Source organism: Rhinoderma darwinii, chromosome 3 (assembly GCF_050947455.1).
Source record: "Rhinoderma darwinii isolate aRhiDar2 chromosome 3, aRhiDar2.hap1, whole genome shotgun sequence".
NCBI lineage: Eukaryota > Metazoa > Chordata > Amphibia > Anura > Rhinodermatidae > Rhinoderma > Rhinoderma darwinii.
In genome coordinates this window covers 174,421,960-174,434,312 of record NC_134689.1, presented here as the reverse complement: position 1 = coordinate 174,434,312, position 12,353 = coordinate 174,421,960, and the positions used below count along the sequence as shown (strand labels likewise).

Sequence of the window (12,353 nt, the reverse complement as noted above, 5' to 3'; positions counted from 1 at the left end):
TATATATATATATACTTTATGTAATGTATATGTAACATTACACCATATTTTAAGTAATGGGTTATTCACTTAGAACAACACTTGTAGAGCATGTGGATTTTATAGAGGGGGTCCCCACTCAGGTTCTTCCTCTATTAGCCACTGGCAAGTGCTATTGGCTTTTTTTAACTTGTAATATTTCATATAATATAGATAATTCAGATTCTGCATTATGGGGTTGCTCATAATGCCATTATCAATCTATATAAATTGCCTTTGCGGAAAACTAGTTATGCATTTTTCGATAAACAGTAGCTTTGTCAATTACGAATTTTATGTTGTCATAAATAGCCTTGAATACATGACATTTTAATGTATTTGTTTTTCAGTTTCAAAACGCTATGCGGCGGATATTCAACTTATGTTTTCAGACACTTATGCTATGAAAGACCAAAATGTCACATTGGAGTGTTTTGCATTGGGAAAGTAAGTTTTATATCAGCAAATGAACACACTTTTAGTTAAAAATTACTTTCAGTTCTTTTACAAATTTTCTTTTAAAGCATTGAAGCCATATGTATTCAGCATTGCCATATGCGTTACCCCAAAAAAACAGCATCTTCCCCAGATAGTACAGAAATAATCATCCTTTTTGCAAATTTTTTTTACTATACCACCTATTCCAGCTAGACATTTTAATAAACAATGATCAAGTACTTGACAAAACTCATATCCATTTTCTTTCTAAATTATTGTTAGAGGGTTTGTCTGGTTTAGAAAACCCATTCTCAAATACTTTATTGTGGATTTCTAAGCTACTCATCCCCCATCCATTAGACAGAGAGAAGAGAAGTGTTTGTAATGTTTGATCAACATATCATACTGGATATGTTTTTGGTTTATTATATGGGAATATCATTTTGTGTATAGTGTGTTAGAGTAGTATTTTCTGTAGTCAGTAGTAAGAGCGAAATTAGACATCACAAGATTTGATCACCATGACATTGTTATATCACTTTGTATCTGATGTATTAATATTGGCAATTATATTTTACATTGTATGAAATAAATAATTACCTTTGACAGCAAAACTATATCTAATATATTTTATTGTTAATAGGCTTATCATTTCTGGTAAGATAACTCATGGTCATGTAACTAAATAAAACACAGAACTTCTTCACCGTGAGGACTTATATTTTAAATTTATTTTGATGCTACTATTTGTATTTTGTATTTTTATCATGTCTCAATAAAAAAACTATTTTATTTTGAAAATGTTTGGGTCACTTAACACTGAATGTTCGCATATGTGTTGAAATAAAATTAATATATGCTTGGCCTTAGTAATAGCATTTCTACATAAAACAAAAATAATCTGAAAGTCTATGTAGATATTTGCAACCATTTTTTATTATTGTTACAATGTGTCTAAGATAAAAAAATGTAGCAACTTTGCAAATAGTCTTGATTAAAAATAGCCTACCGTTTTTAAAGTTTTGTATATGCAGATCTACGTATCTTCATAGTTACACACTACAAACAAGCCGTATGTGTAGTCTAGTTCTGCAGTCATGCGTTAAGCTGGTATTACACGGGTCGACGTGGGCCGTGTAAACGAGCATCGATCAACGAGACAGCTCATTGATCGGCACTCGTTTGCTCCTTTCACAAGGAGCTAGTATGGGGACGAGCACTTTACTCCCATCACTCGTCCCCATACATTATTATCATGTCGGCAGCACTGTTTACACAGGGAGATGTGCAGCTGACAACGATAAAAGTTTGTTCTTTCATCGGCTGATCGTTGCCCTGTTTACACGGGGCAAATATTGGGAACGAGCATTCTGTGAAGGCTCATTTGCCCGATAATTAGCTGGTGTAAAAGGACCTTTACTCCCTTCCATCTGATCTATCCTACTGTCTGTAGGTTAGCAAGAAGGATGGTTCTAATGGAAGGAAGCCTAGACACAAAATGGTAGGATCTTTATTTTGTCTTATTATATAAAATAATAAATTAGTTTTTATATTTATTTTAGATTTATTTCTAAGTTATTTAAAAAGGATATAGCCAAGCCACGCCTCAGCTATTAAAAAAAAGTGTATAGTGAGGTGCAAACATCAAAATTGCACCAAACTTCACAAAGTTTGGCAAATTTTTTGAAATTTCTAGACCCAGACACAGTAGTACAGCTGCTCCAATGTGGTTTCATATGAAAATGACACATTAAATGTGAGTTTATGTTTGGAAGTCTGAGTCTATCATTGAGAAAAATAAACTTTAATGTGAGCTCAACTAGTGGCAGGGACTTATGAAGTAGGTAAATTCTGTGTACGGTGTTATGGAAAATAAGTCAATAATTTATATTTTTGTACTTTTAGTCCTGTGCCAGTAATAAGATGGCGTAAATTAAACGAACCAATGCCAGCTTCAGCTGAAATTAGTGCCTCGGGTGCTGTGCTTAAAATATTCAATTTTCAACCTGAAGATGAAGGAACTTACGAATGTGAGGCAGAAAATATTAAGGGAAGGGATACACGCAAAGCAAGTATTTATGTACAAGGTAAATGTCTTAATTGGTAAATATAAAATGGTGGTTTGTATGATGGAAATATTTATTCAGTTTTTGAATAAGACAAAATAATACCACATTTACTACAGGACTTGGGATTTCGCTAGTTGATGATTGTGCAGCACTGTGATAAATCCCAGTACAGTAAGGCCCATGAACTTCTACGGGTGCCCTATTAAGGCTATGTACAACATGGAGCCATAATACGGCCGTGTTCATAAAGCTTTAGCCAGCCCACCAGTTCCAGTGTCGAAAGAAAATTAACAAAAATGATATATCTGTGATTTTAATCTGGAGGAACTTGTACAGATTATTGTGATTGCAATTATCATGATTTTACAGTGCACAGCAAAAGCTGCTAATGTATTGATATCCATATTCTAAACTATAGACATATATTACTTATCTTTGTGATTAATTTGGTTTTCCAATTTGTCCATAAAAATGTAGTGTCTGTTCATGATTTGGCATTAATTTGCCTAGAAAAAAAAGAACAATCAAGTTGGCAACCCTGTGACAATCTAATATGTTTGGGGACTGCTCGACTGTTCCCTGACATCAGACATCAAAGATTGATCATGTTGGATTTCAGCATGCCGATCCTCTGTTCTGCAGAGAGATAAGCTACTGTGAGAAGTGTTTGGCAGCAGCTTATTTCCGTCTTCTCTATTGAATAAACTTGCACGCAGGTTCCTGAATACACAAAATATTTGGCCCCAACCATAAGTATGACCGCTAACATAACTATGTAAATAATGACATGCAGGGGCAGATTTATTAAGACTGACGTTTCATACAAAAGTCTTAGCTATTTTCTCCTCTGCAGAAGAATGCAACAGATTTATTAAGAGGCGCTTACCTCTTAATAAATCTGTCCAAATTTTGCTGGCTATATGCCATCCACCCACTGCCATTGGGCATATAATAAAAACAAAATGGATACTCACCTCACTTGCTCCTCTTTGCTTCTCAACACTGAGTCCCCTCAGCCTTCTGAGGCTCATACACGATCCTGATGCCGAGCAGTGTCAGGGCCTTATATGCGATGCAATACTCCACGTCATCAGTGCTGCGTCACATACAAAGTCCTGACAATGCCCAGGATGTTATATGAGCCACGGCCGCTAGTAAGTGCCTAAAGGGACCCAGAGGGTCAGATGGGGGGGGGGTAGTCTAATAGGGGGGTAGTCTGATCTGGAAGGCAATGTACGAGGCCTGGCAAGAGCCTCTAGCTTGCTATGCCCCACAGAGTGAAATCATAGATTTTGTAGCATAAATTATAATAGGAATTATAATAAGATTGTCGAAAAGTGGCCAGGGCGGCATAAAATACCCAAAAGACACAATTTTCCACCCAAATTGCGACATTTGGGCCTTTTTGCAACCTTTTTGATGGCGTAGAGCGGGTGATAAATTGCCCCTAAAGTTTACTTAAAACAAATTAGTTTTGATCCATCTGTAATTATTTGCCAGCTGAAGCGTACAGATTATTAGAATTTGAGATCATATCATTTCGTTTTAACATATTATTAGGGCAACTGAACAATTAAAATGACACTTTTTCACCTTGCTGATTTCCAATTTCCCAAAAATATCTTCACCCGTATTCTTCATTTATTTTAATATATAATAGGTATAGTTTAAAAGTCTATGGCTCTGGAGAAATGGCGACATGCCACAACAAGATTTTCTCTAGATGGTCTCTAACTCAGAGTCCAGTACCCTCATAAAAGTGCCATAGAGTGCATACGTCAGGTCAATGGGGTCCCATGGATGTATTCGGCACTATGACTAAGCCTAAGCAGTTGGCAGGACTTTTAGCTGCTGGTTTCCATTTAATAATTGAAACCACTTGCTTTATCATTCATTTTCTCTCTTTTGCTCTGCAGCTCCTCCTGAATGGGTAGAACATATAAATGATACCGAAAGGGACATAGGCAGTGATTTGCATTGGCCTTGTATTGCTAAGGGAAAACCTGTTCCTTCAATTAGATGGTTAAAGAATGGAGAGTCGGTAAGTCATATATCCTTAATGTAAATTAATAAAATAATGGTTTAAATGCATCTACAGGTTGCTAACTTATGATGTTTTCTTTTAGTATGGTACAGGAGAACTGAAGATCCGAGGACTAACTATGCAGCATGCTGGAATGTATCAATGTATAGCAGAAAACCACTATGGCGTTATCCAAGCAAATGCTGAACTTAAGATCCTCGGTTAGTGATCCCTTAGTTTGTGCTGAGAAGCATTTTCCTTGCCTTTTTTTTGACTATATTTACATGTTACGGTGTAGTGGGTGATACATCTGCGCAAATTCTGCAGTGGTAACCTGCACAGAGAATTTTGAAACCGACTATGTATATGAATGGAAAAAACAACATAAAATAACTCATTATTGGCATGAAGAAGTTCTGGGCAGGGTTATGAGGACACAAGATAGCAAGGGCTCTGCGGGGGAACAAGAGGTGGTACAGGCTTTGTGAGGGGCAACCACAAGGTGGCAGTGACTCTGTATGGTGGAATGGGGGTGAGACACAAGATTGCCGGGACTCTGTGGGATTAGGTGACACAAGGTGGTAAGCAGGTGATCTGGTGGGGGGGGGGGGGGGGTAGGAGGGAGACACAAGGTGTCAATCTTCGTTTATTTTTATATGTCATTTTCCTTTCCAGCTTTAGCACCCACCTTTGAACTAAACCCTATGAGGAAACAGGTATTGGCTGCAAAAGGAGGACGTGTTATCATAGAATGTAAACCAAAGGCGGCACCAAAACCCAAGTTCTCATGGAGTAAAGGAACAGAACTGCTTTTAAATAATAGCCGGTTTGTACAAAGAATGTCATGATTTTATTGAAATTTAGTTCTACTTATCATACCTATGATAATTGTGCACAGTAATTACCAATTATTCTGAATATAGATATATATCTAGTCCTTAGCCTTCAAAACTTAAAGCTACACATTTCAGGATAGTTATTACAACAGCAACTAACACCCATAAAGGAGAAGGTACTTTGCACATATTGTCTGTTATGTACACAAAGGCTCTTCATGTACAAATGTAGAATAGGTGAGTTTGTAATTTAAGGCAACTATGCTGAAAATAAATCTGCTACATCTGCAGGGTTGATGTGTCTTCATTTATGAAGCCCTGGAGCTCTTTTCAATCTGTAGGTATTGAGACGTTTACTGACACAAAATTATTTTGCTTAATATCCTCAATATTGAATTGCCCTATGTATTTATGAATTGATATAAAATATAGTCATATAAATCCAATAAATATAAATTGTAGAACATATGTTCCCCATCCCCTATAACTGACATGTCATCATTGTGCTGGGGAGGGAATTAGCAAACCTACGTTTCTGAAAGGGACTTTGGATCCTTTCTAGTAACATTTATACAGTTTCTGCATGTGCACATTGCTCTGAAAGTGCCATTCAGTTCCCAGATAGTGGCATGAAGCATCTATTTACAGTGTACAGTGCCTACATAGTACAGTGCCTATGCAATGTCATGCATTTTTTGCAGCTCTTTATTTCTTTTCTACATAAAAAAAACAAATGCCATACATTACATTGACCAGATACATAGGGTATACCACATTTCCCAGGGTACCATACTTTGCAAGGATACAGTAATGTCAACCAGTGCCTATATAAAGCCAAACATTACCCGCATAGTGCCATATACCTAAACAATTTTTACAAAGTGCCATATTTTACACACAAAAGTGCCCACTTGGATCGAATCTGTGCCCATACAAACCCTAAACATGCCCAGAAAGTGTTAAACTTTTTCAAGTTAAATCCAAAAAGAAAGTTACAAATGTAAGGGTATGTTCACACGGCTTATTTTCAGCCATTTTTTGGGGCGTAAACGGCCCAGAAAGACTGATAAAAACACGGAAGCTGAACGCTTCCAAACATTTGCCCATTGATTTCAATGGGAAAAACGACGTTTCGTTCCCACGGGGCGTTTTTTTACACGGCCGTTTGTAAAAACGGCATGTAGAAAACGCCCCGTAGAAAGAAGTGCATATTACCTCTTGAGTCGTTTTTAGAGCCGTTTTTCATTGTCTCAATAGAAAAACAGCTCCAAAAACGGCCGTAAAAAACGCATAAAAAAACGCTTGATACATAAAAAACGGCTGAAAATCAGAGGCTGGTTTCCCTTGAAAACAGCTCTGTATTTTACGTCCGTTTTTCGTTTGACGTGTGAACATACCCTAACGGTTAAGTGTAATTGCCTTTGAGCACGAAATCTGTTTTTGTATTTTTTTACTTGCTTGTTCGGCTTCAGAATTATCTACCTATCCTGCCATCTAGTGTATCTAAAAGGAAAAGCAAACATTATACTCTATATATGAATTAAACAAGATTTTTCATGAATTTTGCTACAAAAGGGAGAAAACTGCTCGGGAACTCCAGCTATAGGAAACCCCTGAAGTCATTGTCCATATATGGACAGTGACGTTGGCAGCAGTACTGGAGTCCCCGAACAGAGCACTGACCAAAGTCACAGACCAAATGTCGGGAGCAATGCTGGCGTCCCGAGCAAAGCGCTAGCTGATGCTCTGCTTGGGGACTCCAGCAATAGGCAAAATTACAAAAGTTTTGGAAAAATAAAGCCTTTTTTTTTTTTTTTTTTTAAAAGCCTGACCGGCTCGAAAGGCATAAGCGTTACATGGATTACCAACTAAACTTCTATTTAACTCAATGGAATAAAAAACAAAATATCTCTTTATAAGAGGTCATGCTGGATCTCACCTTTGATTCGTACTCTATCTATATGTAACATGCCCAATATATAGGTACCATAAATATTTTTATATATATATATATATATATATATATATATATATATATATATATATAAAAATATATATATAACTACTGCTCATCAGAGATGTTGGTCAGCAGAAGTTTTGTTATTATGCCCCATGTCAAATATATGCCCCCTCAAGAAGCAATGTAAACCACCCTGAATGGCCAATGGAGTAAGAGGTAAAAGTTCACTTCATGCTAAATAATATTTTACACACTTTAGTAAAGATATTTGAATCCTGAAAACCCCACATACATTTGCATAACTTGTTTCTGCATTTCTTACCAGGGTAGCTATCTGGTATGATGGTAGCCTGGAAATCATTAATATAACAGTACTTGACGAAGGCAGCTACACGTGCTTTGCTGAAAATGACAGAGGAAAGGCAAATAGTACGACAACTCTTTCTGTTAAAGGTAATGTTTATAGATAAACTATCATGGCGATGGACCTCGGACCTTCTATGTACCCATGAATCACTTCTACCACCAAGAACTTTATTATATGTTTTATAGTTTGCACTTTCATTTTTGTTTTTAATATTGCAAAAGTGTCATTTAAATAGTTAGAAAATCCGTTTTTTCTTTGCCCTAAATCTGCTGAATTGGTCAAAACTGTTTACAAGGATATTAGAAGTTTTGTGCTGTTCAAAAGGCTGCGGAGATTGAGTGAAATTGCCCATATAAATTGCAATCTACTGAGAACTTTACAAGATATTTCCACTGCACAGGCACTGACAGAATGCACATAAGATATGCATTTGTCCCTTTGTGTAGCCAATAATTGAAAAGAGTTAGAAGCAAACGCTTTTAATATTTTTTGGAGGGAAAATGGCTTTGAGGGTGGCCAGCATTCACAGTGTTCAGTGAGATCTGCAGTGAGATCTGCACCGTAATGTTATATTGTAGATATTCTAGGAAATACAGGTTTTCACTGTTTGGGTCTATAACCTTAAATCAATTGTTATTTATTTAAAGAATTGATGGTACATGCACATGTATAGCTGAAGGATAATCCCTTAATTATTTACTCTGATAGGTCTAACATCCCCCAGTCCAACATCTGCATTTTGAATTTCAGTCCCTTTCCATTACTCATAGTTTAGGGCGCATTTGGACTCAGTGTGTAAGGAGATATTCTCCCGTAGAAGTAGGGTTGTCACGATACTAGAATTTGGACTTTGATACCGATACTTCGTGTAGTATTGCGATACTTGATATCAAAACAATACTTTGCCAACAATAATAAAAAAAAAAAAAAAGTTCTTCCATTTTCTGATATGAGGCACGTGGTGTGATGAATTTTGAACCTCTATGTGCCTCACATTAATAGTAATTAACCCCATCATGTTCCTTAGTCGTAATGGACAACATAGGTTAATGTGTGAGGTACATGATTTGGTTAATTACTATTAATGTGAGGCACTGGGAGGTTCAAAATTCATAATACCTCGTGCCTCACATTAAGTGAAAGAAAGCATCTTTTATTATATTTTATAAAAGTGTAAACATCATAAATGACAGTATAAATTTGTTATTACGGTTGCGACGATACAGAATATGTGTGTTTTTTTTACTTTTTTTTAAAATCTTTAATGCACTGGCATATAACTATCTATATGCCAGTATATTAGCCTGTATACTGATAGTACACAGGCAGTTGTTAGGACATACCTAAGTATGCCCTAACAACAGGAAATATGGTCAGACAGCTCTGGGGTCCTTCAATAGACCCTGGGCTGTCTGCCCATATATGGTATGTACCTCAATCGCGTCACAGGGATTGCCTGTGACACGATCCAAAGGTCATCCCCCCCTTCTCATTTACCCCTTGAATGCTGCGGTCAGCTTTGATCGCAGCATTCAAGGAAATAGCGGCAGAGATAAGAGGTTTCTCTGATCTCCGCCGTTAGAGCGGGGCTGCAGCTGTGAAATACAGCCATTGCCCTGCTCCTGACAATAAGTGTGCACGTGGTCAGCATAAGGTGATGCGGCCGGCGCTGCATTTATGAGCGGCGGCGCAGGCACTGAAAACAGAACATTGGGGTGTTTTGCAGTGCACCCACCATGTTCTGTCCTCAGTGCCGGCAATCATTAGTGCAGTGCTAGTCGCATCACATCATGATGACCACAGCCCCGCTATAACAACATTCATGTGCTACTATACTAAGCTGTGCGGCTGCACAGCTTAGTATCGAAATACATGAATTAACAGTATTGAACCGTTTGGGGGTGCACGGTATCGAAACAGGATCGAAATTTCGATGCATCGTGCAACCCGACGTAGATGCACTCAAAACTGAGGCATATGGAGGTAGAGCAAAAATATTGTGCACCTCTATGACAGCCCGTTTACAGGTCTGTACAAAAAGGAGCTGTTATACGGATGTGTCAATGAGAACCAACACTCACATACTTTGGCCCTCAATCAGACATACATTAATCTTATTAGATGTATATAAATGGTTATTTGATCTAAATAAAATCAGTTTTCTTTAGCTAGAAAATGTATCTGACTAACAATTTCCATTGACACAAGATTGTAGCGTGTACACGTGTATGTATGGAAATAACCCATTATACGGAATAGGAGGGTTTAATTTACATTAATTTAATTGTCCTGTGTAAACAGGGCAGCGATCAGCAGATGAACGAGCAAACGCTCGTTCATCTGCTGATCCTATTAATTTTAAATGTGAAAACTATTATTGTTGTTGGCAGCACATCTCCCTGTGTAAACAGGGAGACGTGCTGCTGACATGATACAAATGTATAGCGACGAGCGGTCGGAGTAACGAGCGATCGGAGTAACGAGCGATAGGAGTAACGAGCGCTCATTCCCATACTAGCTGCTTGTGAAAGGAGCGAACGAGCGCCGATCACTGAGCTGTCTCGTGCACCGGCCAAAATGTGCCAATGTAAAAGTACCGCTCATTTGCTCCTTTCACAAGGAGCTAGTATAAAGACGAGCGCTCGTGACTCCGATCGCTCGTGACTCCGATCGCTCGTGACTCCGATCGCTCCTGACTCCGATCGCTCATCCCCATACATTGGTATCATGTCGGCAGCGTGTCTCCCTGTTTACACAACGAGATGTGCTGCCAACCATGATAATATTTTGCACTTTTAAAACGATACGATCAGCTGATGAATGAGCATTTTAACACAGGGCAATTATTGTGAAGGTGCGTTCTTTGAACGCTCGTTTGCCCGATAATTGGCCAGTGTAAAAGGGCTTTTAGCCTTACAAATTTTGTTTATTGAGTACTTAGCATGATCACATGTCATAAAACTTCTTGTGTGAGGATGAACCACATTGAAGAGTACAATTGAGTTACATGGTTGGGAGATCTGGAATGTGCTTTTGTACTCTAGAATACAATGTTTATCAGACTCAAAGTAATAAATTACCTACTAATAAACAACAGGCACTTTTACACCGGCCAATTGTCGGGCAAACGAGCGTTCATATGAATTCTGGTTCCTGATCATTGCCTTGTGTAAACCGGGTAATAGTCACTGATGAATGGGCAAACACTCCTTCATCGGCTGATTGTCTCGTTAATGCAGCAGAAAATATTATCGTTGTCGGCAGCACAACTCCCTATGTAAACAGGCAGATGTGCTGCCGACATAATAGAAATGTATTAGGATGAGTGATCGTAGGAACAATTGATCATCCCCAAATATAGCTCTGGATATTAATGTAAAGAATGCATTTTTAATTATTTTTATGGATCTATATATTCAAATTAGGTATATATGCATATTGTTGTTTAGTTTAATATTTCTTTATGATGATATTTTTTTTCTCAAACTACAGCTGCCACAAAAATTACCCTTGCACCGGTTAATGCTGATGTGTCGGTAGGGGAAAATGCAACCATACAGTGCCATGCATCTCATGATCCCGGTCTGGAAATTGAGTTTATCTGGTCTTTAAATGGATTTATAATTGAGACTGATGGCACCAGCTATTATGAAGAACATAAAAGGGTAAGCTGAGAAATAGTGTAGAAAAATCACATTTCAAAAGCCAATGCATAATAATAAAAGTCCTACGTAAAGACTCCCTCATCGTTTTGCTGATTATTTTGGCTGTCCTAGATAATCAGGATTAGTTAATTAATATAATACTCTTATACTTTAACACATACTATAGAACAACACGATGTTTATGAGTGATAAAGACCATTTATTGAAAGTGATAACCTTTAAAATCACTCTCTAGGCTCCCCCTTACTAAGGTTTATTTACCTGACTATTTTTGTGGCAATTACAAGCTGATTTTTTCCCCCACTGATGGTTTAGTAGTCTATATTTTATATAACCAATCTGCCCTGGTTGTAATAGAAATCAGCTCTCCATTCACTGCCTTCTTGGTGAGCTTTTGATAGACTTGTGCCAATGCCTGAACCAATGATAAGACTCGAGATGAATTTTAGACTACCGTAGACTCCCTATATGCACTTCAGCTAAGCTGTAGTCACAGATGACTGCTCTGCCCTAATGGAGCTAGAAAGCAGCCAAATAGCAAGCATTGGAAAAAATAAATAGCAGGTAGGCATCACCTATAGGCACTGACTTACATATAATTGATGAGCTTACAACTGGACATCTGCTTTGTTTTGTTTGCAGAGTAGTGATATTGCTCTGTTCATTAAGAATTCTTCTGTTAGGTCAGGATCACACACACGGTTTTGATGCAGTTTGTGGCAGTTTTTTACTAGAATACACATATATGGTATCGCTGCAATCATAAAGACCTGAACAAAAAAGTTAACACATTAATTAAACCGCTTGGGGTAACGCTGTACAAGGAATGCAGAGATACGAAAACAAATTATTTTTGTTTTACGTGTTTTTATTGCGCAAACGTGGAAAAACATGAAAACCTCTGCATATTTGGCATCACCATGAATGTTCGGACCCACAGAATAAAGGTAACATGTTAATTACACCGCATAGTGAAC

At 37.7% G+C, this 12,353-nt stretch overlaps 1 protein-coding gene across 1 annotated transcript in view; it reads left to right on the top strand.

The window, feature by feature from the left end:
• The window catches only part of CNTN1 (contactin 1), a 130,339-nt gene that overhangs the window by 100,739 nt on the left and 17,247 nt on the right, over positions 1 to 12,353 (top strand). The window contains exons 8-14 of the mRNA XM_075857060.1: positions 369 to 465; positions 2,362 to 2,543; positions 4,442 to 4,566; positions 4,652 to 4,769; positions 5,224 to 5,374; positions 7,670 to 7,797; positions 11,204 to 11,376. Coding sequence (XP_075713175.1) covers positions 369 to 465; positions 2,362 to 2,543; positions 4,442 to 4,566; positions 4,652 to 4,769; positions 5,224 to 5,374; positions 7,670 to 7,797; positions 11,204 to 11,376 — 974 coding nt within the window. The remainder of the gene's footprint in view (positions 1 to 368; positions 466 to 2,361; positions 2,544 to 4,441; positions 4,567 to 4,651; positions 4,770 to 5,223; positions 5,375 to 7,669; positions 7,798 to 11,203; positions 11,377 to 12,353) is intronic.